At 41.8% G+C, this 27,076-nt stretch overlaps 1 protein-coding gene across 2 annotated transcripts in view; it reads left to right on the forward strand.

Annotated features, from left to right (window-relative positions):
• The first annotated feature begins 56 nt into the window (after positions 1-56).
• Positions 57-27,076, forward strand: part of TULP3 (TUB like protein 3) — a 35,273-nt gene continuing 8,253 nt past the window's right edge. For both annotated transcript variants that reach the window (XM_087767198.1, XM_087767199.1), the window contains exons 1-6: positions 57-374; positions 15,250-15,301; positions 20,723-20,885; positions 22,847-23,023; positions 24,825-24,952; positions 26,771-26,968. In XM_087767198.1, coding sequence (XP_087623324.1) covers positions 160-374; positions 15,250-15,301; positions 20,723-20,885; positions 22,847-23,023; positions 24,825-24,952; positions 26,771-26,968 — 933 coding nt within the window. In that variant the 5' untranslated portion in view covers positions 57-159. The remainder of the gene's footprint in view (positions 375-15,249; positions 15,302-20,722; positions 20,886-22,846; positions 23,024-24,824; positions 24,953-26,770; positions 26,969-27,076) is intronic.

Below are 27,076 nucleotides of genomic sequence, written 5' to 3' on the forward strand. Positions count from 1 at the left end.
CCTACGTGGCTTCTCGCAGGGGCGGTTACTGCAGCCCCGGGGGCGGCGGGGCGGGAGCCGCGGGGCCCGGCCTCAGCCGCCCCCGGGGGGCCCGGCGGCGCGCGCGGGAAGGGGGCGGGGCTGAGCTGCGGCCCGGCACAGCCGGCCCCCGTCCTGCGCATGGGCGGTGTACACCCCGCCCCGCTGAGGGCCGCCCTGGCCAATGGGCGGGCCGCGTGCTGCGCCTTCGGCCAATGGCGCCGCGCTTCGGGACCGAGTTCCGTTGCCAAGGGTAGCGGCGAGGCCGGGGCTGGGCGCGGCGGCCGGGGCCCCATAGCAACGGTGGGGCTGGGGATGGAGAGCGCGAAGGGCAGAGACGGCCCCGCCGGCGGCAGGTGAGAGGGGGGCGGTGGGCGGCGGGGCCGCGCGAGTGCCGGGCCCGGGCTCCGCGGTGCTGCAGGGCTGTCTGCGGTCCGGCCCCGCACCTCGGTGAGGGCGGCCCGGTGCGGCGTTTCCCGGTCCGGTTCCACCTTGTGGCGGGCGCGGTTTCGGGAAGACGGTGTCTCCTGTGCCGGGGATGGCCGGCGCTGCGCGCAGCTCTGCCTCGCATCCCATCAGAAGCAGCGCTCTCGGCCGCGGAGCGCCCGCTGCCGGGTTGAGCGGCCGCGGCGGGGCCTGGGCGAGCAGGGCCGCAGGCGCCTGTGTGCCGCCACCGCAGCTGCTAACGGCCCCGCGCGCGGGGCGGCACGCGAGTACCGGCGTGGTGACGTCGCGCTGCTCGGCTGGGTGCTGCGGTGACGCTGCCCTGATAACGGCCACCTCCACCAGGCGCGCAACAGCTGTATGAAATCCGGCTGTGTTTTATGTGCTTCACTCTTCAACGTTGTATCTTATGCATCATCTCAGTACTTGTGGATTAAACTGGTTTCGTGGGGTCTCGTCCACTCTGCTCGTTTCTACGTGCTGCTGTGGAGCATTTTTGCAGTGTTACTCTGCTCTTGTCTTGCTAATGGAGCTCTTGGGGTATATGGTAACATGCTCAGTATGCCGTTGCAAGGGGAAGAGGAATAACTGAAAGGAACTTAACTGATGGAATAGGAAAAACAACTGTGAACTTTGGAGAAGAGATTTTTGGAAGGAGATTATGCCTGTGGCACTTGAATAGCTCAAAACCAAAATTAGTTGAAATTAAATGTGAGGATACAGTCAGGCAGTGAAAATGGGTTTTGGCAGAATTAGTGTGATTGTAAAAACACAGGAAAAAATATCTTCTGTGCCTCTGATGTTTGAATGAGGAAAGGAAAAACAAGTAAAGAGAGAAACTTAAACTTGTAGTAGTTGAATTATAATGAATACAATGTAGAAGAGAAACAGTGTTTGTTTATGACATAAACTTGGTAATTTTAGTTGAGAATGGAAAGAGGCAATAGAGTTAGAAGGGGTCCTGTAATTGCTTGGGTCCACCAAATATGCTGTGAAACATTAGAAGATGACTTCTTTAAGCAGACTTTAAAGGCTGAGGGTTGTATACCAATTCTGGAAACAGTTCTTGAAAAACTGATGACCAGATGCACATAAATTTCCCTGTGTAGATATTAGACATTTAAGTTTGACAAAGTTGAAGCTACAGGAAATGCTGCTGCTTTTTTGATAACAATTCTACTAATATAATTTCTTTCTGCTAAGAAACTTGTTTTGCATATTTTTATGGGTGCCTCACAGAAACAGCCTAACTAATGGCAGTTCATGTGATAGCTGCTTCCCTCCCACCCCCAGTTTATTAAACAAACAATCCATTTCCTTAGCTTTCTTAGTGTCCATTGTTAAAGTAAGAAAACTAGAATACATGAACCTAAATAAAAGTACGTAGTTTTAAAATAGATTCTTAAGGCCTAAAATAGATTTTTAAGGATCTGGCTCTGAACTTAGAATGTTCATCAGCACTATAATAAATTAGAATCATAGAATCATAGGATCGTCAAGGTTGGAAAAGACCCTTAAGATCATCGAGTCCAACCGTTAACCTAGCACTGCCAAGTCCATCTATACCATGTCTTCAAGCACCACATCTATCTGTTGCTTAAATACCTCCAGGGATGGAGACTCAACCACTTCCCTGGGCAGCCTGTTCCAACGCTTGACCACCCTCTCAGTGAAGAAGTTTTTCCTAATGTCTAACCTAAACCTCCCCTGGTGCAGCTTGAGGCCGTTTCCTCTTGTCCTATCACTTGTTACTTGGGAGAAGAGACCGACCCCCACCTGGCTACAACCTCCTTTCAGGTAGTTGTAGAGAGCAATAAGGTCTCCCCTCAGCCTCCTCTTCTCCAGGCTAAACAACCCCAGTTCCCTCAGCCGCTCCTCATAAGACTTGTGCTCCAGACCCTTCACCAACTTCGTTGCCCTCCTCTGGACACACTCCAGCACCTCAATGGCCTTCTTGTAGTGAGGGGCCCAAAACTGAACACAGTACTCGAGGTGCGGCCTCACCAGTGCCGAGCACAGGGGCACTATCACCTCCCTGGTCCTGCTGGCCACACTATTCTTGATAAAAGCCAGGATGCCATTGGCCCTCTTGGCCACACGAGCACACTGCTGGCTCATGTTCAGCCAGCTGTCAACCAACACCCCCAGGTCCTTTTCCGCCAGGCAGCTCTCCAGCCACTCCTCCCCCAGCCTGTAGCATTGCATGGGGTTGTTGTGACCGAAGTGCAGGACCCGGCACTTAGCCTTGTTGAATCTCATGCAGTTGGCCCTGGCCCAATGATCCAGCCTGTCCAGGTCCCTCTGCAGGGCCTTCCTACCCTCCAGCAGATCGACACTTCCACCCAGCTTGGTGTCATCTGCAAACTTACTGAGGGTGCACTCGATCCCCTCATCCAGATCATCAATGAAGATGTTGAACAGGACCAGCCCCAACACTGAGCCCTGGGCAACACCACTCGTGACTGGCCGCCAACTGGATTTGACTCCGTTCACCACCACTCTCTGGGCTCGGCTGTCCAGCCAGTTTTTAACCCAGTGCAGAGTGCACCCATCCAAGCCATGAGCAGCCAGCTTCTCCAGGAGAATGCTGTGGGAGACTGTGTCAAAGGCCTTACTAAAGTCCAAGTAGACAACATCCCCAGCCTTCCCCTCATCCAAAAGCGGGTCACCTTGTCGTAGAAGGAGACCAGGTTAGTGAAACAGGATCTCGCTTTCATAAACCCATGCTGGCTGGGCCTGATCCCCTGGTTGTCCCGCACGTGCTGCATAATGGCACTCAAGATGATTTGTTCCATAACCTTCCCCAGCACCGAGGTCAGGCTGACAGGCCTGTAGTTCCCGGGATCCTCCTTCCGACCCTTCTTGTAGAGGGGTGTCACATTTGCTACCTTCCAGTCATCTGGGACCTTCCCGGTTGACCAGGACTGCTGATAAATGATGGAGAGTGGCTTGGCCAGCTCCTCTGCCAGCTCCCTCAGTATCCTCGGGTGGATCCCATCTGGCCCCATGGACTTGTGCGCATCCAGGTGGAGGAGCAGGTCAGTGACTGTCACCTCTTCGACAACTGGGACTTCACTCTGCGTCCTATCTCCGTCTGCCAGCTCAGGGGCCTGAAAAACCCGAGGATGACTAGCTTGACTATTAAAGACTGAGGCAAAGAAGGCATGAAGTATGTCTGCCTTCTCATCCTTCGTGGCCAGGTTACCTTCTGCATCCAACAAAGGAGGGAGATTCTCCCTGGCCCTCCTTTTGTCACTGATATATTTATAAAAACTTTTTTTGTTGTCTTTAACAAGCTGTTCCTTGATACTATGGTGTTCTGTTAACCTATGGCTTGTCCACCAACACTATCTTCCATTTGAGGTGATTGCAACTGAAATTGCTCAAGTTTATTTTAAAGTTCGATTGACTTTCAGGTAGACATGGCAAAACTGTCTTAATGCTTTAGAAAATTATAAGGTTGATAGTGCTATTTCATGGTTTTAATAATAATATAATTTGAGTCTTGGGTGACTAGACATGCATGAATTAGTGGTTTTCAGCTTGTGAACTCAGGAACTCTGGGATACTTCCTCAGTGTCTTCAGAAGTTAATGAATCATAGAATCATAGAATGCTTTGGGATGGAAGGGACCTTTAAAGGTCATCTAGTCCACACCCCTGCAATGGGCAAGGACATCTACAACTAGATCAGGTTGCTCAGAGCCCCGTCCAACCTGACCTTGAATGTTTCCAAGGATGGGGCATCTACCACCTCTCTGGGCAACCTGTTTCAGTGTTTCACCACCCTCATTGTAAAAAATTTCTTCCTTATATCTAGTCTGAATCTACCCTCTTTTAGTTTAAAGCCATTACCCCTTGTCCTATCACTATTGGGCTTGCTAAAAAGTCTGTACGCATCTTTCTTCTAGGCCCCCTTTAAGTATTGAAAGGCTGCAATAAGGTCTCCCCGCAGCCTTCTCTTCTCCAGGCTGAACAATCCCAGCTCCCTCAGCGTTTCCTCATAGCAGAGGTGTTCCATCCCTCTGATCATTTTTGTGGCCCTCCTCTGCACCCGCTCCAACAGGTCCATGTCCTTCCTGTGCTGAAGACCCCAGAGCTGGATGCAGTACTCCAGGTGGGGTCTCACCAGAGCAGAGTAGAGGGGCAGAATCACCTCCCTCGACCTGCTGGCCACGCTTCTCTTGATGCAGTCCAGGATATGGCTGGTTTTCTGGGCTGTGAGAGCACATTGCCAGCTCATGTCCAGCTTGTCATCTACCAGTACTCCCAAGTCCTTGTCCACAGGGCTGCTCTCAATCCCATCATCCCCCAGGACCCTGCACTTGGCCTTGTTGAGGTTCACACAGGCCCACTTCTCAAGCTTGTCCAGGTCCCTCTGGATGGCATCCCGTCCCTCAGGCGTGTCAACTGCACCACTCAGCTTGGTGTCAGCTGCAAACTTGCGGAGGGTGCAGTCGATCCTGCTATGTCATTGATGAAGATATTAAACAGCACTGGCCCCAGTACAGACCCGTAAGGGACACCACTTGTCGCTGATCTCCATCTGGATGTTAAGCCATTGACCACTACCCTCTGGATGCAACCATCCAGCCAGTTTGCTATCCACTGAACAGTCTGCCCATCAAATCCATATCCTTTCAATTTAGAGAGAAGGATATTGTGGGGGATCGTGTCAAAGGCCTTACAGAAGTCCAGATAAATGGCATCCATAGCTCTTCCCTTGTCCGCTGATGCAGTCACTCCATCATAGAAGGCCACTAGGTTGGTCAGGCAGGACTTGCCCTTGGTGAAGCCATGCTGGCTGTCTCAAATCACCTTCCTGTCCTCCATGTGCCTTAGCATAGCTTCTAGGAGGATCTGCTCCATGATCTTCCCAGGCACAGAGGTGAGGCTGACACGTCAGTAGTTCCCAGGGTCCTCCTTTTTAGTCTTTTTAAAAATGGGTGCAATATTTCCCTTTTTCCAGTCCCCAGGGACTTCACCTGACTGCCATGACTTTTCGAATATCATGGCGAGTGGCTTGGCAACCGCATCAGCCAATTCCCTCAGGACTCTGCGATGCATCTGCAATCTCATCAGGACCCATAGACTTATGGGTCAGGTTCCTCAGGTGGTTGCGAACCTGATCTTCACTTACAGTGAGGCGACCTTTGCCCCTCTGATCCCTGTCAAATGGTCCATTGACTCAGGAGGTGCGAGGAGAGAGGTTGCCAGTGAAGACGGAGGCAAAGAAGTTGTTTAGTACCTCAGCCTTCTCCTCGTCTGTTGTTACCAGCTTGCCGGTTTTGCTCATCAGAGGGGGTACGCTTTCTTTAACCTTCCTTTTCTGGTTGACGTACCTGGAGAAGCCCTCCTTATTCTTCTTTGCGTTTCAGCCGAGCCTTGGCCTTCCTGATCCCATCCTTACACAACCGGGCAGTGTGCCTGTACTCTTCCCAGGATACCAGTCCCTGCTTCCACTGCCCGTGCATTCTCTTTTTGCCCTTTAGTTTGACCCACAGGTCATGGCTCAGCCATGGCGGCCTCGTCCCTTCCTTGCCTGATTTCTTACACCTGTGGATCAAGAGCTCGTGCGCTCTGTGGAAAGTGTCCTTGAAGACCTGCCAGCTCTGTTCTGCTCCCTTGTCCCTGAGGGCCATTTCCCAGGGGGTCCTGTTGATTAACTCCTTGAAGAGCTGGAAGTTTGCTTTCCTAAAATTCAGGGTCCTGACTATACTCTTCACCTGACCCTTATCTCTCAGGACTGCAAACTCCACCAGTGTGTGATCACCGCAGCCGAGGCTGCCTCCAATTCTGACACCACCAATGAGCTCACTTGCACTGGTAACCACCAGGTCACCTTTCAAGTCTGAACACTATAACCAAGAAATCTGTCCAAAGTGAGATAAATCTGTAAATATTTTATAAATGTGGTTGAGATGTACTCCTAGGAGTACAGTTTCAAAAGAAAAGAAAGCCTTTTGCAACTACAATTTCATGCTGCTGCTGTCAGTGTGAGTGAAGAAGGAATCGCCTCACTTCCTATGATGTAGACAGCAGTGGCAAGAGAGAAAAAGTAACAACACTATTACACCTGTCCCTCAAATTTCCAAATATAACTTGAAATGCACTTTGTAACTGCAATTGTTAGAACAATGAAAGAGTTGTCTTCAAGTTGAACCTTGTTTGGATTGTCCCTTCAGTTTCTAATAAGTTCTTCTCCGATCTCTTACAATTTAGAATTTAGGTTACTGATGACCCATCTTTATAGAGACAACCATTATTTTTCTCTTCTGCTTTTTTTTTTTTTTTCCTTTTTTAACCACTAGTGGTGTGGCATCTGTAGGAGGGACAAGTGCCCTGATTTCAACATAATTATGACTTTCTATGTGTGAAAACTTTCTGCAACCAGACTTGCACTGGGATAGCTCCAGACTCTTGTTTTGTTAGTGAGGCACAATTGGGTGATCTCCAAAATAAAACTGTTGATTGTGTTGTAACTGGGTCATGGGATGAATTCTCTTCTAAGTGGATTTGCTGATATGCCTAGAGTTGTTGCCTTAGACTACTGCAAGAACATTTACCCTTACTCCTAGTGTTGCTTAAAACATATATTCTGTGGGATGTTAGAACTCTAACTGCCTGTGTTGTTGCTACAGAAGTCAATGGTCACTTCTGCACTCCTTTCCCTTTTAGCATTATTATGCAAAATCTGAGGCAAAAAAAAAGAACAAGAATCTAAATCTAGCAGCAGTATCTTGCTGAGTCACTTAGTTTGGGATGGAAATTAAATTTTGCTGTTTCCATCTCTTTAATGGCTTCCCCTTTCAATCTTTTAAAACATAAAAAACTGGACTGGGACTAAAAGTCCACAGTCCGTTCTAGAGTGTCAGTTTAGAAAATTTCACTTATGTTCCTTCCCCCATTTTTAGTTTTAAAAACTCTAAAACAAGGGCAATTTGTGGCATGAAGTGTGATATGCTTATTTTCGGGGAACTTTGAGTTTTGTTATCTAGTCTGGGTTAAGCATACTGTGTGCTATTTAACTGCTGACTTTGTTGCTGGGACAGAATAGCAACTGCTTTACGTTTCACTGGTTTCACGTTGTAATGGGGTACGACGTCAAGAAAAGTGACAGGCAAGGTTTAATAATTCACAAACAGAAGATCATAGGAGTCAGAAGTCTAAGCCCCTGTGGATCTTGCTTTGCTCTTTACTTGGGTAGAACAATTTCTGGAAATGAAATGACTGGGGACTTGGAGTGTGTAGTTGAGAGGACATTAAATATAGAGCTGGTGTTCTGCTTATGGAATAAATGTCTCTTTTGTTTCCTTAGCAGAAACCTAAGTTTCATTAAATTCATCCAAATAAACAGGATTTTGGAAGCATAACATTCTGCAGTTGTGTTGGTGGTTAAGAGCTGAGAAGTCCTTACTCAAGCTATGTTGTGAATTTGTATCTTCCCTGTTAATGTCAGGATCCCTGGGAGTCACCAGCTGTGAACTCTGGAAGGCGTGTGCCTGGCAGGAGATTTCTTGTCTCCCTTCTCCTACAAATATTGTAATAAAAACCCGGTTTAAAACCCTCTATTTGGCTATACACTTAAAGATAAGTTTATGTGCATATTCTTATTCTTACAGTTGTCTTCCTTTGTGCCACCCTTCCAGCATCTGTGATGGGTTTAATGGTTAACAGCCTGTGTGGATTTCTGGCTTCTCTTGGCCTTCCTTCCAGGAAAAGAATACTCCTTTCAGTTTAGGTATGCTGTAACAAATTACTTGAGACTTTTCTGGCTAAGGAAAACAAGAATCTACTTTCTATTCTCCCCGTATAGTGCAGTAGAGAATGTCACAGGCTTTGGTTTGCACTCTTCTTTATAGTCCAGATAGAAGATCTACTAGCTTCTGTCCAGAGAGTGCTGCTTTATTTTCATTGCTCTGTTCCCTTGTTCCAATTAGGAGGAGCTAATCTTTGGTATTTGGTGAGTCAGTTTTTGAATGGTGTATGAAATACTAAGCAGTACAGTAGTCAAAATAGTTCTAAGCTCAGAATTTAACCTTTTCATGATGCTTGTGTTCCTGTTGCATTTTCTTCTAACAGCCTGTATTCTTTATTGTCATCTAGTTTGTTCTCTCAGACTCGGGCTCTAAACTATCTCCATTTATCTTGTGATCTCCAGAACCCAAAGAGACAGAATCACAGAATCATGGAGGCTGGAAAAGGCTTCTTGAGATCATCTGGTCCAACCCCACTGCTCAAGCAGGGTCAGCTGGAGCAGGTTGCACAGGACAATGTCCAGTCAGATTTTGAATATCTCCAAAGATGGAAACCCCACAGCCTCCCTGGGCAACCTGTTCCAGTGTTTGACCACTCTTTCAGTACAAGTTTTTTTCTTGTGTTTGGATAGAATTTCATTTGTTTTAGTTTGCGCCCATTGCCTCTTGCCCTCTCAGTAGGCACTACTGGCTTGATCTCCTTTACACCCCCCCATCAGGTATTTATACACATAGATAAGATCCCCCCTGAGCCTTCTCTTCTCCAGGCTGAATCGTCCCAGTTCTCTCAGCCTCACCTCGTGCAAAAGATACTCCAGTCCCTTAATCATCTTTGTGGCCCCTTGATGGACTTGCTCTAGTACATCCATATCTTTCTTGTGCCAAGGAGCCCAGAACTGGACACAGCACTTCATGTGTGGCTTCACCAGTGCTGAGCAGAGGTGGAGGCACCTCCCTCGACCTGCTGGCAATGGTTTTCCTGATGCAGCCCAGGATGCTGTTAGCCACCTTTGCCTTGAGGGTGCATTGCTGGCTCACAGTCAACTTGTTGTCCACCAAGACAGTATCAATCCATTTCTGAAAAAGGAATCTCATCAGACAGCATATGCTTTATTCTTTGTTTCACCATAATTCAACTTTTCTCCTGTAGACCCTTCATTTCTCAATGTTCTGTGTACTTTACTAGCAGGTTCCTGTTTAGTTCACCTGACAATCTCCTGCCACATTAGTTCTTCCTATTTCAAGGTGTGTTTCTGTAGGTATGTAATAGAATTTGATAATCGTCACTCCTATGGATGCTATGTTACACATTTTCCTGGAAATGAACAATTACAGTTCCGTCAGTTGCAAGGAAAGCAGATGGGACTCCTCCCTTCTGTGGATTGAAAGGTGCATTACAGAGGCAGTATTGCAATTTTTGTTTGGAATATATCTTTTAAAGGATAAGAATCCTTCTTCAAATTATCTCTTTTCCACAGCTTCTGTTTTCCTTTATAGCTGTAGTTCAGATGAGGAGAAGAATTCCCAGGAAAGTTCTTTGGAGAGTTAAGAGTGAAAACCCTTTCATAACAGCTGACTCCACATTTCTTACTGAGGTTGCTTTTACTTGCACTTCTACAACTGGAAATAAAATCTAGTGGACAAATATATGTGCCACAAGCCACATTCTTCTCATTCTGTGATTCTTAAGTTCTGGTAGTACTGCTCAGAGACATAACTGCTGCTACCACATTAATAAAGTGTCCTGCAAAGGAAAAAGGAGTTATGTGAGCTTTGTTAGACTCCTGATGGAAGCAGTCCCCAGAGTGAGAAACAGAGCATAAGATATTGGGAAATTTGGGATATTTGTGGAGGAAAACCGTGTTAGTTTATTGTGCCTTGGAGTTCCTTTAAAGGAAACAGAGCAATGGGAAGAGTTAAAAATTTAAGGATCTTGATTGTTAATGCATAGGTTCATAGTTCCATCAATATTGAAAGATCGTGTTTGTTAAAAGAAGGATTTATGTGTCAGACCGATATAAAATATCAACCTTGTTTGTAACAAGGTGCAGTAAACTCAAAATCTAGTTCACTTTAAAATGAGCTAAAAGTTTCTGCTGGGCACTTTCCCTGAATCTCTCTGCCAAACTACGGAGTATCTGAATTTTTAGTATCTTCCCTAGAGCTGTGCACAAACAGGTGATACTTCCTGAATTTCTCTCACCAAGAATTCAGTGCATATACAGTGCTAATATATGCTCTAAAGAAGCTTAGAACAGTTAAAAAGGAAAACAAGCTATCTTTCCTTCTCTTGGGTCAGATTTTCTTTTGAAGTTGAGGTGGGGTCTGTTTCTGTCAGCTGGTCTGACCTTCTGCTGAAAAGAGGCCAGAGAACGTTACTTGTTATTTATCAAACCCATAACTACTTGAATTATAGAATAGCTTTAGCTATCTGGGAAACTTTTGAATCTGCAAGGCCTTGCTGCATTGCTTGTTTAGGAGGAAAAACTGAGTAGAGTTTTTCTTTAGTGGACGTAGGAGGAATGTACCTATTTTGTTGAATGCAGGAAAAACTACAATGAGTTTTTTTTCCTTTGTTTAACATATTTCAAATCTGTCTTTCCAGTGAATTCTGGATCGTGTAGAATATTTTCTCTCTACAGGCTGCGCTTCCTGTGGCTCCATGATGTACCCCAATGGTTAATTAGTCACAGCATTAAATAAAAATTTTATTTGCAGTCTGAATTTGTTTAGCTTCACTTAGGCACGACTAGATTTTGGTGTCTTCTCCTCTCGTATCAATAGTCCTTTGTGGCTTCAAATGCATGGAATACAGTGGAAGGTATTGATTAATTTTCTCTTGGATAAACTATAAGATGCATTCAAATCTTGCTAAGAGGTAGATTTTCCAGTCCTTGGTCGATTTGTTCAGCTTTCTGCTGAACCCTTTTCAGCTCTTCAGAATCTTTTCTCTTGTGTGGACCCCGGACAGAATGGAAAGACCATTTTCAGACCAATGGATTGCTTTCCTGCCCTATTTTCTATGTTCTCCTGCTTTAATATCAGGGTATTTCAGTAGTCTCAGGGTTGCATTATACTGTGAGTTTGTGTTTGGCTGATTCAATGGTAATTATTGCCAAGTGCTTTGAACGTAACTATTTTGGAGTTTTTAAGCATAATATATTCAGGAACACAGAGAAGTTGCAATGAAAACAAGAGTGTTAACTCTGTCTAGCCATATGTATGCTTTACAACATAGTTTGTAATTCCAAAATTGCAGTGTCTTATTGAAAAATACTATGTCCATTCTGAAAGAACTGTCAATAGATGTAGTGTGCCTTTTTCACAGAAATTAAAATAAACTGCATAAAAATGAAGCCTTAATTGCATATATGAATATCTGTTAAATAACTTGTGAGTTATCTCTTCATTGTGGTTAGTTTGATATTCTGAAAATGGTTAGGAAAGACCAAATAAACACATCTATAATAAATTTGTCATTCATATTCCTATTGCAACACTTTAATTTCTGCTTATGATATGAAAACAAGGCTAATTCTGATTTCAGCAGGAATTTGAGGTGGTATCAGTTAAAAATAAAACACTTTGCTTCATGTTGGGCTACGTTGAATCTGGAAATGGATCTGTGAGGAGGAATGGGTCTGTGAACCCCTTAATGTCTCGCCGTCTTCTCCCACACTCAGACATGCTGTTGTATCTTCTTAATTGAGTGGTTTTGTTAAATAGTTGCTTTCCCACTCTCATTTTTACTCTGTATCCTGGATAATCATTAGTATTCACTTATGTGTTACATTCTGGGTCATTTTTCCTTTCTCTGTGGCATATGTCTGCTACCCGTCATGCAGCTTTAGTAGGAGAGCTAGTGGATTCTGGTAAATGTAGAAGAGGAGTTGGTGGGCAGGGTCTCGTGTAGTCTGCTCTTCTGCAGCAGATGGAAAGAGGGAGATCATGACAGGCTACTTGAGTATTTTCAGTTCTTATTTATCAAAGGTAAATGGGCAACTGGTTTGGTGGTGTGGTTTTTTTTTTCCTGTTTTGAACTGTGTTGTAGCTATGGAAATGCTGCTTATTTTTCCTGTTCCTACTGGATATTTAATTCCTCTTATTGTACGTAAACCCTTCAAATAGAAAAGCATAGTGAAGAGCATAGTGGTTTTGCATGGGTGTGTCCGAAGAGCACTTAGTTGTACTGGTCTGTGTAGTCAGTCCATCTGAAGGAGGATTCGTGTTTGAAGCCTGCAGCTGTATTAGCACACTACTTGCATTGCTTAGTGGTGAGCTGTGGGAGTGACTCTGGCACAGCCTTTTCCTGTAAGGTCTGTAACAACACCAACGCCGCTGTGGTGGGTAGGAAAAAGTTTGAAGTGTGTGTATGTGTGGGAAGCTCTTTTTTGTCTAGTTATTATGTTATACTTTCATGATGACCAAGTGCTGGAAGGAAGGTTGCAGGAGGAGTAAATAAGAATAGTGTAAATTTTTTTTTTCAGCTACTGTTTACAGTGCCACAGTGCTCTTGACTTTGTTTCTTTTTATTTTGCTCCTTGTATGAATCCTTGCGCTTTATAATGGGAAGGATTGATGGCTGCTTTCAGTTTTTGGCCTGCTACGAGGTGATTTTTGTCTGTGTTTAACAGTAAATTGTAAAAGAGAACACTCTTGTTATCTTTTGCTTTACCAAGCTCTGTGACATGTTAGCATCGTTATGTATTTCAACCATGTTTGAGTCGCAGTTAAGCAGTTGGAGGTGAGGCATCATGTAGTCTGCATTATGGTCCTGTTCCAACAGTCTTCAGACCTGTCTTTGATTTTACGTAACTTTATTCCAGTGTGGCTAGAAAATAATTTAAAAATACAAAATAAATAATTTTCATTGAGGATTTCCACAAGGCGCTTATGCAAGTCCTAATATTTCAGCATTTTGCCATCTTCCAGGTAAAAAGGAAAACCTGAAAATTTATTTCCAAAAGTGGTAGTGTTTTAATTTCTTTTTATTTTCTGAAGAAGATACTCAAATTGTTGGGAATGCATTTTCTATTAGGAAAAGCAACAAAACCACAGACAGTAACTTGTCTCTACACAGGACACCTTGTACTTCTCTTTAATTGTATAAGAATGTGTCCATAAATCTAATATTGATCAGAGCTACACAGATTGCTTTATAACAAACACTTGACTGCAGTTAACAAATATCATCCATTTCTTAAGTCAGTAGGCATAGGGAAAGAAAAGGAACATTCCCCCCCCCCCCCCCCTTTTTTTTGGTCATGAATATTTTAACTGGAGCCTTCAAGCAGTTTGCCAAAGATGGCCTTTTCCATCCTATGCTTTAAATAAAAAGCATGTCAAATTTTAACTTTATGATGTGGCATGTGTCATGTGGCAAGTAATGTATATCTTGCTGCACTCAGTAGATACGTCTCTTCATGTTTCTTTCTTAAATTGTGGATGTTTTCAGGTGGAGACGAGTGTATTACTGTAACTGTTGCTGTGCGGACACGCAATAGCTCTCCATCCCCCTTCAAGAAAGACAATAATTTTTCCAGGCACTCCATTCCCTTTGAATCCAAGGTCCTATGTATCACTGGTCCATGTGAGGAGTAACATCAGTTTTTAGAAGCAAGGTGTTTTCAAGGTCCTGGACCCATTATGTGATGATACTTGAAATACATTAGAAAAAAATTATAGAAATAAGGAAAACTGCAAAGTAAAAAACAATGGCAGTGGTAACTTGCTTTAAAATACCATTAGTTGGGCAGTAAGCATCAATTTTAGAGTATATAAACGCTTATATATGAGATGCGTATACAAAACTTTTTTTTCTGCACATTTCAGCCTTCCAGACCAGGGCCTGTGTTGGCTAGGGTAGTCTGTCTGTAAGGACCTCTGATCTGTTGTCTGCTTGGCTGGAAGTTGAGTCAAATGTGGATTTACTAGGGGTTAAGAGGACTCTCAGCCCTTTCTCCTCTTGTTAGCTCTATATGCTATGATCCAATTTCCATGGCATGTGTTTTGCAGAAACCCCACCCCACCTCTCTCCCTGTCTCTCTCCCTCTCTCCAGTTTTCCTTGTTAGGGTTGTATTCAGCACTGTCTACCAGCTTGTGACTTCTGCATAGACATTTCCCCATACCTAGACCAGACAGAGAATTTCCTGTTTAAATCGAAATTTTGGCTAGCCCTGCTTTTCTGCATGCCATCAATAAAATATCTAACGTTTGTCTGTTTCCTGTATTAAGTATCTTCTTCCTGATGCTTTCTCACTTCCAGACAGGTCTTTGTCAAAGCCATGTAGTAGGAAAGTGCACAACTGTGGTAGGCAGAATATGTGCTTACTTGTCAATTAACCTTTCCCCTTTGCAAGGTTAACTGCTCTAAATTGTCCTTTATGTAATAACTCATTATTGTACAAAAGGAAATGGGAAGTCTATGTGGAACACAGCTCAGAACGAAAAACTAGAATTCTTATGAAAGTTATCTATAAAACACTTAAATAGTGAAATACTTATTTTTTTCATCTCTAGGAATTAATATCAGGTGTTGCAAATACAGATTCTGTCAGGTATTAACAGTAGTTCTGGGAAGTCTGCCAGGAGGAGAAAATGGTGTAGGTTTGACTCCAAGACACAACCTAAAATTCTGAGTTAATTTGGAGTTAGGTATTTTATGAAGGAGCAGGGACTTTACTGAATTGGTTTGAACTGTGTTAAGCCTTCAGATATAAATTGTCTCATAGCCCACCTCAGTAGTGGCTCATAATCCGTCCATCAGTAATGAAGCCTTTTTTTGCTTACCAAATGTTTTCAGAACAGTTTACTAAGGTGATTAAACTACAGTTTGGTACTATTTATGACAGAATATGAAGTATGTTTTATTTTTTAATGCCTCACAATTTGGTGTTCTCGTGGGATAGAAATTATGTCTTACAGTTGTTTTAAAGTCTTGATGGTGAAGTTGCAGTCTGTGAATATCCTGTGCTCTTACAATGCAAATTATTTACTAGCAATAATTAATTTGTTTCTTTTCCTTTCCCAGCATCTTTGAGGATGAAAGCATGAAATTACGACAGCTGAAACTAGAGAATCAGGTAAATGATAGTGCTGAAGGTGGTAAAAATAAGTACAGGAAAACAAACTTTAGCCATGTAGAGACTTGAGAAATGGGAGTGAAGTGCTAAAAATGCTTGGTCTAAAGAATACAAACAAGAACTCATGGCTAACATTTTTCTTTAAAGATTTTCATGGCTTTTGTTAGTTTAAGTCAACCTTGCTATGGCTTGTAGGCTTGATGTCTTTGATACATTTATTTTTCATATGTCCTTTCATTTAATTGGGATTGAGTCACCACAACACAGGAATGAATCAAAAGAGAGGAAGACTGCAGGGAATCATCCATTTTAAGGATCAAAGGAAAAGAAAAAGTTTCCCCAAGCTATAGAAAGATCTTCTTAACACTGCTATTGAGAAAGATTTCCAGCATCTTTTGACTTTTTTTTGTTTCCTACAAAGAAAACATTTACAGCCAAGCATTTGTCAAATATTAGGTTATAGGTCTCAGTTTTTAAAGTGCTGTTTGCTGGATGCTTACATCACCATATTCTTCAAAACAATAAAGTATGCATCCTTAATATTCTTCCTCTGTGAAATTTTAACTGCTTATAGATAGATTAGAAGATATTAGATTATTATGATTCTCTGTCTGGCCATTTCACATGGACTACAAATGACTGTCTTGAATTAAATTAATCTGTGTTCAAGTTAAAGTGTCTTTTTTAGAAAAGCTCGCTCTCTCAGCTGAGGATCTTTAAGTCCAGACATAACAGTCTTCAGGGAACTGTTGCAGTGATAGTAACCCTCTTTACCAGAACTTGTTCATTATTTCTAGTCTGAGTTTGCTTAGCTTTGACTTCAGACAGTGGATTTATTACTAACTTTATCTGTGTATATAGACACTTACCTAAAACACTTCAGAGTCAAGGAGTAAAATTTATCTTTGGTCATATTTATGGAAGCTAGGATAATCCTTTTACCTGTAGGCTATCCAGTAACACTTTTTTTCTTTTTTTTTTTTTAAAAAAAGAAAGCATTAGTTCAAGTAATCAGTAAAAGAGCATTTAGTGCCAAATGCCACTCAGTAAGAAGTTCCAAAACTAAGGATGGTCTGGTGATGAACCTCAGTGTCTGTTTTAGGACTGTTGTCTTGGGTCATAAGCTGGTAGTAATCACTGGCTCTTAGTGCTAGGCACTATGGTCAATGTATGCCTAGTTTCAGATCTTGCCATGGGGATGCATTGCTGTTCTAACAAAACAAAGCTGCTGGGCTGGGTGGAATTCCCTCAGAGCAGCTGTCACTTGAATCATGAAGAGGTGAGTTTCATACCCTTTTGCAATTTTGTTTCAGGCTTTCTTGGATTTGGTTGAGATTGCAATCATCTGCAAAATCAACAGCTAGAAAATTTCACTAAAATATATTTCACACCACCCCCACTCCTTGTAAATGAGATTTGTTGAGAAATGTTAATAGTCTCTAATTTAGGATTGTATATTTAGGTTTTAATATTAACTTTTAAAGTCTACTTTTAACTTTTACATGGATAGTACCATGCCTGCTGAAGAAATAGAGGTCAATAGGAGATCACTATCAGACATGATGGACTCGTTGCTGGTTGTAGCTGATACCCTGCTTGACTAACGTGTCCTGAACATTTATAGGAATTGGGATGAAAAAAATGCAAAATGTTTTAGTCCAGCAGGATCATGTTTAGAACCTTTGGCCATACAGAGAATCTGGAATAAGCATTTGCCACAGCAAAGACATATGCCTGTCATCTGTCTTTATGATGGGTTTGGAAACCCTGTAATTGCAGTAAAATATTATTTATAATAATGCATGACATCAAGTTCCATCTGTCGGCCAGCTCTGCGTGCCAGGATGCTTTTATCTAGACTACTGCCTTTTCCTTGAGGAGAGAGTGTGTGGCTGCTCAGGCAGTGCTTACTTCCCCAGCAGTAGAAGGTGTTCCCGTGTCTCTTGAGGCACCTGCAGCTCAAAGTGCAATGCTGCCATCTCCCTGCGGGTGGAGGGCGTGAAGCTGAAGGCATATTTCTGCATGCACCTGGAACGGTACTTTTGACACGAAGTTTCATTAATGCCATCATCATTAGCATTGTCACTGCTGCCTCAGCATGAACTAAGGAGGAGCTGGAAGAGTGGAGAGGATGTTTCCGAGCTAGGATCCATCCCACATGGCCTACTAAGGTAGGACCATGCCAAATAATATGTAGTATGGTATTATTGCACCTTCAAGGGTGGAGTGGTTAGAACCTTCCTGTATACCATCTTTCTGTTCATCACAGTTGTAGAAAGAATACTAAACTAGTTCTCTTGTTAGTCTGCTAGGATATATTCATCTGACACATCTGACTTCTTAGCTTGTTGGAAACTCATTAGAACCAGAGTTGGTGGTTTGTGATCCTTTAATCATCCTGTATTCTGATGTTATGCTTTTCTGTGATGCAAGGAAAATGTTTCTGAAAGTATTTAATACACGGAGTTCACAAAATCCTGAACAAATTGTGATAATCTGTATCTACTGTTTAATGGGTTATGTGTTCTGGTGTCCTGTTCATGAACTATCTAAATTTTTTGTTGTAATATTATATGAATTTTTACTGTAACACAGAGCTGGAGGAAAAGGCTAGTTAGTAGACAAAATGAAACAAAATACAGTTTCCTTTTTTCTACTTCATCTTAGTGGAGTAAGTCTGAGAATACATAGTACTGAAGGTAAGGCTGGTCTGCCCCCTGATGTAGAGAAAATGAACTGCTACTACCTCTTCTGTCAGTGGGCTTGTGGATTTTTTCCATCTCAATAAGCACAGTAGTAGAGAGAAGCCTTTTTAAAACACATTAAGTTACTATCAAGTTTTGTCACTTTGATTATCCTGAAGTTCTTGCAAGAAGAAATAGTAGGGTGGTCAGGCACTGGAACAGGCTGCCCAGGGAAGTGGTTGAGTCCCCATCCCTGGAGGTATTTAAAAGATGGGTAGATGTGGTGCTTGAGGACATGGTTTAGTGGTGGGCTTGGCAGTGCTGGGTTAACGGTTGGACTCGATGATCTTAAAGGTCTTTTCCAACCTAAACGATTCTATGATTCTAAGAAGGTCACATCTACCAACAGTAAAGTGTATGTTTCAATATAAACCAATATGATCCCATTGGATTGGTGAGTCCTAGAAACTCTTTGATGAAACAGAATGTACTGTAATAAGAAAAAAAAAATTTTTAGGCTGGTGAGCAGTGAAATGTTTGAAAAAGCTCATCTAATAGAATAATCAGTTAAGTAGCTCTGAAAGTTATTATATCGTATATTGTTCCCAAATTCAATTTCCCATTCTAGCAGTAGCTGTGTACTTTCTTACTGCCTTTAGGATGTGTCTGTTTTATTTTTTTCTTGGCTGTCTATTTGTCAGGTAGAGAAGCCTTGGCAACGGTTTTCCTCATATCCTTATTCTGAGTTAATGCTTTGATTCTTGTTTTCCCTCTCTCCTTTTGTTTAAACTATTAGAGATTTATAAGCTATCATGATTTTTTTTGCTTCTCTTCAGCATTAATTTAAAAAACAAACAACACAAACCAATGTAAATTCTTCTTGAGGGTCTCACTACCTTTCTAGGAAAAAAAAATTATCTGTAATTAGCGTTTTCTAAGAATTTGACTTCTACTGCTTATTTTTCTTTTCTTCTTCTAGACCAATGTGATAATCTCTTTGGAATTCTATGTAATATTTGCCCTGCAGGACAATCCTTGCAAATAATTCTGCAGTAACAAACACTATGTCTATTGCAGTCCAGTCTTCCAAGTGTAATTATGAGTTTAAATAAAAAAGGTCGGTTTGTTTTGGGGTTTTTTTTGTTGCTGTTTTTTGTTTTGGGTTTTTTTTGGCATTGTGTGGTTTTGGGGTATTTTTTTGTTTTTTGGGTTTTTTTTAAGAAGTGCTTGAAAAGCAGAAAGAATAAATGACCAAGGGCTGAGTTGTGTTGGAATTCCTCAGGGAGAGGTTGCCTGAGAAACTAACCTCACTTGAAATAAAAAGCCTAACAGGAGAGGAAAGAACCAACAAGAAAAAGAAAATTATAACAGGAGAGGAAAGAGTTCCAAAGATGTCTGTGTCTCAAGTGAACTGAATTGCTGGTACTGTTTATCTGATGGATCCTTGGAGACTGAAAAGAATTTGATGCAGAAAGTATTTCTGTCATCAAGAACAACTTTCACGGCGTGTTCAGGTACCTAAGAAATGGGCATGGACAAACTGCATCTACAGTAAGGGGCTTGCACATCATTTGCACGGTGGTACATTACAGACTATTAGAATATGGTTTTTCCTTCTTTGTGCATTGCCTTAACTTTTAAGGATTAAGCGTGGCTGTCTTTAAAATGGTGCAGTGTCCTCATTTGCCTTAATTTAAGTCTAAAAGTTGTTTCTATCCTCATTTAGTAGGAAATCATAAACATCAAATGTATATGTATCTTGGAAAAGTAATGTTTTATTTTTTAACATTTGGATTTACCATTCTTTCCTTTCAATCCTGAATTACATGGAAGAATTTTGGAAGGTAGATCAATTTTCCCCCCTCCCGCCAGTCTTATCTCTCAACATTGGTTTCTGGGAACTATTTGTTTTGAGTTCTTCCTGTAAGATGATAGCTTTTAAAACAAAAACCTTTTCCTTTGCAAGTCCTGACTTGCTTTTGCTGCATTGTGACAGCATTTATAACTGCAGTGGCAGAGTGAATCCTGATTAGGGATTTTTAGAAATGTTATGCTAATACAGTAAAAGACTTAATTGCCATATAATGCATAGGGCAAGGGCTTTCATCTTTACTCTGGCATTTTCAGATAGTCTTGGGGATAGTTCTCTTAATACAAAGTTCGCTTAATTGTACAAAACGGGGAAGAAAAATTATACATTCCCTGTATGCACAGGAAGTTGTTGTCCTGAATGATTGAATGTTTAGTCCAATCATAACTGCAGTGGAAAGAGAGGAGAGTCCTTGTGAGCTGTTTTGTCTGCTCTGTCAGCTTAAGCAAGTAGGGTGCATGGAGTAATAGAATTGCATGAACGTGCTATATTATAACATTTACTTTGTGAAATGTTTCATATTGGATTATAAATGACTGCTGAATTTGTCTATTTATATTAAGGATTGCTGCAGTTTAGACTGGATGAAAGGAGTTAAAATTACCTGCTGATGGTCCCAGGATAGATCAGAAAATAAGCAGGTATCCACCTCACCCATGAACCAGTGATGGAGAATCAAAGGCAATGTCTCACTCCAAAGACACAGTGATATCTGTGTCTAGGATTTTTATAAGAGATTACAAGAGTATTTCAAGTTTACTGGAGATCCTGATCAGTGACATGTCATTGCCAGTGGCTGAGGCATGGTTTCTGCCTCTCTGGATGTGGTTACTCATCCTTATTTCATGCTTTTTCTTTATTTCGCAGAGAGCTCTTCTAGAGAAGAAGCAGAAGAAGAAACGTCTTGATCCCTTGATGGTACAACCAAATCCTGAGGCAAAGCTGCGCAGGTCAAAGCCCAAAGGGTGTGAGGAGCAGACTCCTTTAGTAGAAACTCCTACCACTTTCCACAGTGATGTTATGTTACATGGTAGGCAACCAACCTGATTGCAATAATGTTCCCCAAAATGCCGGTGCATGCATTTTATGTCACAGATGGGCACCTACATTGCTGTGACAAGTGATAAACAAGATTGATTACACACCTTTCTATGTACAAAAGTAGAATTGTAGTACAGTATGGTTGAGCAATACTGAACTGTAAAAACAAACAAAAACCTTACCTTGAATTTTGTGACAGCTGAGAATCTTCATGTGCCTTTGAGTAATCTCTCCCTTGTGTTAGGCTAAGAAGAACTATAGAAATGGGTCAGGAACTTCTATATAGGTAGGGAGATGCAAATCCAAAGCAAGAGAGTCTTCTGAAGGTGTAGGATAAAGAAAAGGAAATAATCCATTAGTGGCTGCCTGTATTTTCCTTCATGGTATCACAGTATACTCCATCTCAAGATTGCGTGTGACTGGAGGATAAAGTAGACGAGCAAAACAAAAGTCTTATGAATACTGAATAAGATTCTTGCTGCTTTTTACCTATTGTTTTCTGTGGGCTTCAGGGAGACAACTGAAACATGACAAACAAGCTGTTGTGGTCCAGAAAGTCACAAGCACAAAGTGGTATCAGAGCCAAAAGCAATAACTCAGCGGTCTCAAAACATTACAGTAAAATAGTGACCATTCTGTTAGGAGTGAAAAGAAATACAGTAGTGAAAGCCTTAAGACTTCCATGGCACAGGGAGGAAAAAAGAGCAGCGAGGAAACCCTTACATTCCAGTGGATGTGTCAGGAAGTAGTTTATGAGAGCCAGGATCCCACCAGCCTATCAAAAAAATAACCGGACACATCCTAAGGCTTTGAGGATGCTGCATGCTATTGCAGGATGTTATAATATCACCATTACATTAATAGGGAATTAGGGTAGAATTTTAAAAAACCAAACAAACCAGTGTTACCTGGTTTGAAGATTACATTTGGAACTATGTTATCCCCTATCTGTTGAATGTTTTTCTTGTTCTCCAGATGTCTTTCAGGATCATAGAATGGGGAGGAGAGTGGTGATGTGGATGGTAGCATTTATGTGTCTAAAATCAGGTGGGAGAAAGCTTCTGTTAAAAGACACTTTTAAGTCAAAAAGAGAGTGAGAGAAAAGATTTATATAACTTCTAAGTTAGGAAACTTCAGTAGGACTGAAACTACAAGAAAGAAAAATGAAAACTAACGGCTCCCTCACTAGCTTCCATAGTTCTGAAGCTTCCTCAGTTCAAACCAATCCTACTAAGAAGTGATAACAGCAGTAAACATGTCAGAAATCTGGTGACTAGATAAAGCAGTAAATTTTTAAGAAGGAAAACAGTGGGGAAGCAAGAAATCCAAAGCTGGAACTACACTTACATATTGTGTGCTACACAAACGTGTATTAAGTATTATGCCAGACCCTGACATCAAGACGTCTCCGGCAATTATGAAGTGCAGTGCACAGCTGTGTTGCATGTTTAAACGTGGAAATTTCATTTCTACCAAAAAGATAGAGGGCAACCATTTACAGTTTTTTCTGCCTGTGGCTGTAGATATTGTTATCATCAAATTGATTTGTGATGTTCACTGTAGTGCACTCAGTTATTGGCACAGGAGCAAACAAGGAACCTGAAAGAAAAGAAAATAGACTATTTGCCCATAAATAAACTGAAGGATATCAATGTTCATGACGAATGCAACTCATTTTAATTGCTTAAGCCCTTGTAAAAAAGTTGATGCAATCACTATAGTTATAAATGGAGAAACTGATGCCCGATATGTTTAAAGTCTGTCTGATATAGGCAGTCTGTCCCAGTCAAGCCTGACTCCTCCCAAGTCTTCTGACAAAAGTTGAACAAGTATACATCAGTACTTTAAAGGGATGCTTGAGCAAGGGAAGATGAAAAGAACCACCATCCTGGAATGCGTCTTTAGTGGTAAAAAATAGACTTTAGCATTCTGTTTCATTTTGGCCTGCAGGCATTGATGGACCAGCTGCTTTCCTGAAATCAGAAATGCAAGGTTTGGGGACCAAGCTCCAAACTCCCTCTGCTGGATCTTCCAAAACAGAAGACAATGCAGATCACGAAAATGATGGAGAGGCTCTAACAGACACAGCAGGCAAGCCAGATCTGCAAGAAATCTTACAGAAACGAGGTAAGAGTTGATAATGGGCAAAGGTTTTTTTTCAGGCTCTTCTGCTTCTTATAACTTTTTTTCAGTACATTAAAAAAAACTAAAAAATATGAGGAATCATGAAAAAAGTGTCTGTAGGATATTACTTTTAAATGCAGAGCTAGTAGATTCTCCAGCATGTAGAAATGTAGAACTGCAGTTCCTTTTTCTGATATTAATTGGAACATACCAGTTATGTTTTAAAGCTTTATCAAAGGTTTATAATTTCTGGCCTTTCCAAGGATGTTGATGACAAAATGCTATACTTCACATTTTGCTAAAGTTCAGGGTATTTTTATTCCAGATATATTATATCTGGATACGATGTTTGAATATTTTCACAGCAGCAGAACCCTCTATAACGAGTAAATGCCGTAATTTCACTGTCACAATCAACAGGTTTAGAGTTTCATATCCAATAGTTATATCCTATTGAATAGTTTCCCAGTGGAGTGTCCATCTCTGTCTGCCAAGTATCTTATGTTGCTGACAGTACCACAAGAAACCTTTTTTGTTGCATGCAGCCTAAGCATTTTGCAGCAAAATAATGGGTAGTGTTTAATATGTTACACAGCTTCGTTTTATTTTGCAGAGCCTGTCTCCCAGAATGTTTCCAGTACACTTTATGTATTAAGGTACTACCATACGTAGAAATACTTCCATTCAGTTGTCAGATGCAACAGCTGCTTACCATGGATAGCAACATTACACAAGAGTTAGGAAAGGAAGCAGGAGAGAATATCCAGAAACTTCAGGGGAAAGTAGTGGAGGTAGAATATAAACAGTGAATTCTGAAATTGGCCAGAGTACTAGGGTTAACGCCTTTCCTCCTTCCAAATGTGCTTTGGGAAGTCTACTGACAGGTTGTTAAGACTACATTTTTCTTTTTCATCTGAGACAAAGAACTTCCAGCAGTGCCCCTTCTATGCAGTGCCGTGTTGGAGCCCTGTTATAATATTGGCTCTCGGAAAATAATTCAGCTTAGCAGGCTGAGTGTGTTAATTTTTCTATAGTGCTTTATGTGCTTTCCATTCTACAGCCAAATTAAAGAATGGAATCACAGAACAAGATGATGCAGTTCCAAGTGGAAGGAAACACCAGTGATGTGTACGGAAGCTCTTTATAAAGGTCTTTATCCAGAGTTATTTTAGTTAGTCATCTCAACATAACTGTGCTTAGATTAAGATTAAATAAATAAGTCCTGGAACTACTCAGTCTGCACTTCCGTTTTAAAAATCAAATCATTAGTAGTATTCATGAGACCTGAGTTATTGCTACTGGTATAAGAATAGGAGGGGCTCTTACTGAAAAATTGTCGTACTCCATTTCAGTATGTATAAGACTAAGGGGAAATGGTAAAGGAGGTACACTGTACAGAGTCTGACTTACAGGATTGGTGTCAGCATATTGATCTGGATTTCCTCTTTTTGTTCTTAAGACATGGAGGGCTTTTTTGTGTGAAAATAGGCAAAATTAATTCAATGACAGCATATACTAAGCAATATGTTACATCATGTAATATCATGTAAAATATATATTAATAAAAGCCTGACAGCTGCTTAATCACCTGCACAGTGACAGCTGCAAAATGTCACTAGGGGTTTGAATTACAAGGCTTGGGAAGCAATATAGCACATGAAGAAAATCAGCAGTTGAAATAACAGAAATTAATTAGAAGAACGAGAGCAGAATAGTTATGCGAGAGTAATATACGAATTAGTGATACCATGAACTCATGACACCTTCTTTCAGAGGTTACCTGCTTGATCCTCTATTCTGACAGGAATTTCAGGCAGTTTGAATTTTGATGAGGACACAGAAGAAGAAGAAGCTAGTAAGAGACCAGCATCTCATTCACCATATCCTGAATCTGAGAGGCCTAGTTCTGCAACCAGCGAGAAATCTTTTGCAGTAAGTGTCTTGAAATCCATTTCTGATAAGGGCTGGGCATATGCTTGATTTTAGTACTAACCCCTTGAGCTAATTTAGCACTAACCCCTTAAGCTTGATTTTAGTACTAACCCCTTTTAACCCTTGAGGTTAAAATATAGTAGTTGCAACTACAGTAGCTAGCATATTAATCCCTGAAGGCAGAGGAAGGTCACGATTGTCAGGTTATCTGACTGAAGAGGCATTGAGTTGACAAAGACCTAGTAATGATCAAAGGAACAATGGTGGGTGGAGGAACTCAAGTAGCCTAATCAGTGAAGATGGGAACACAATGAACCAGCTATTCCTATGATCCTCAAAGGAGACAGATTAGGCCATTGTCTCTGGTGTAAAATCCACCAAGATGATTGGAGAAACTCTGAAATGCCATGCAAACATAAGAGGGATCATTGCCTGAAGGTCTATAGCATTTATTGTGGGATGCAAGGGGGAACAGAATTTTGGGATGGAACAGAGAATTCTGGGATTGGACAAAACTTCTTATGGAGTGTTTAGGGGAAGGGACTCAAGAGGGAAAAGAAAGGGGTCAAGGTGAATCAGGGAGTAATAAGCATGGGAAAACACGGACTAAAGGGAGTAAAAGGCACCAGATACATGTAAACGCTGCAAGACAGTATGCTTGTCTGGCCAAGCCTTGTGGCTGATTACTGCAGCGTGTCCTACCATCTTCTAAAACTCCGTTTTTAACTATTTCCTGTGTGAATGTGTTCTCATGTGTGTGTGTTTGTGTGTGAGAGAGATAGATACATGCATATGCTGACAAACTATATGCTGGACTAGTCAGTGAGTTGGAAGAGACCAGCATCAGGAAGACCCAGGGGCTGAGCTAGTGACCAGATAAAGGGCATAGAGTTTGGGCATGGATGCTGGACAGCCTTAAAAGTCCATGGTACTACTCAAAAGACCAGTGTGAGTATATTTGTGAGGTGACTGTGTGTATGTTGTGCTATGCTAGTTGGGTGAGTAGTACAAGAGGTCTGGGGTTAGCTGCCTGGGAGACTGGGCTATGTGTGCCAACTGCTGGAGATACGGGGTGGGGGCTGCTGGAGGAGGGGAGGGGTGAGAGCCACTAGTGAATTTCAAGTCTCTGTGTGTGTGTCTCTGTGTGTATTCACTCAGACTTCCTACTGGCTGTACCTGGAAATTGGGGATAAACCAGAGTTCTACAATTCACAGGATTCAGCTACCTCTAAGAAAAAAATGACTTTTAATGATCTATACCAGATTTCCATTAGAATTCCAGTTCCTTTGGTGACCATAACTTGCATCCTGACTGTACAGTGTTCTAAGGTTCTTCCAGCATTTAGTTGAGATGGTTCCACCATCAGCTTACTCTGTTTCTGTTACTGTTCTGAACCAACATAATCTCAGTGCTCATTTCAGTCACAAAAATCCCAGCTTGTCTTACTGCAGCATCCATCAGTCCAGCTTATCACGCTGCCTTATTTCCCATAAAGTGTTTGAAGTTCTAAAAGCAGAGAGACTCTTTGCTTAGAACATTTACAGTGTCTCATCCTATTTTCCCCTTCCTAGTAATTCACTCATCTCTGGTTAATGGGTACTTTTCTCCTCTCCCCTTGGAGGGCTAGTCTTTCCTCAGAGTAAAAGTCTTCAGCCACTTTCTTCAGAGAAACACAGGTGGTCTCTCAGTTAACTTCTCTTTGCCAAATATCTTCTTGAGACCTGAGATCTTCTGTTTCAGCAGACCTTTCTTTTCTTGGGGAATACCAGAGCCTCTGATCTGATATTAATTTGCTAATATGATGGTTCTTCCCACAGGAAACAGGTGCTTCCTGTAGTCCATCCCCTCAGGCAGATGCACAGCTGGGAGAAGTAGAAAACTTGGAGGATTTTGCATTACGCCCTGCACCCCGTGGTATTACAGTCAAGTGTCGAATCACTAGAGATAAGAAGGGAATGGACCGGGGCCTCTTCCCTACTTATTACATGCATCTGGAAAGGGATGACAACAGAAAGGTATTGGAAGCAGCACACAGTATCTTGGCTATCTGTACTCCTACCACAGAATATTTTTGGTGTAAGGGAGAGCTTCTGGTAAGAAACCAGAAGCTGAGAAGAGCCAGC

The sequence above is a fragment of the Nipponia nippon genome, unplaced genomic scaffold (assembly GCF_047370975.1).
Source record: "Nipponia nippon isolate SJK-2023a ecotype South Korea unplaced genomic scaffold, ASM4737097v1 scaffold_3, whole genome shotgun sequence".
Lineage (NCBI taxonomy): Eukaryota > Metazoa > Chordata > Aves > Pelecaniformes > Threskiornithidae > Nipponia > Nipponia nippon.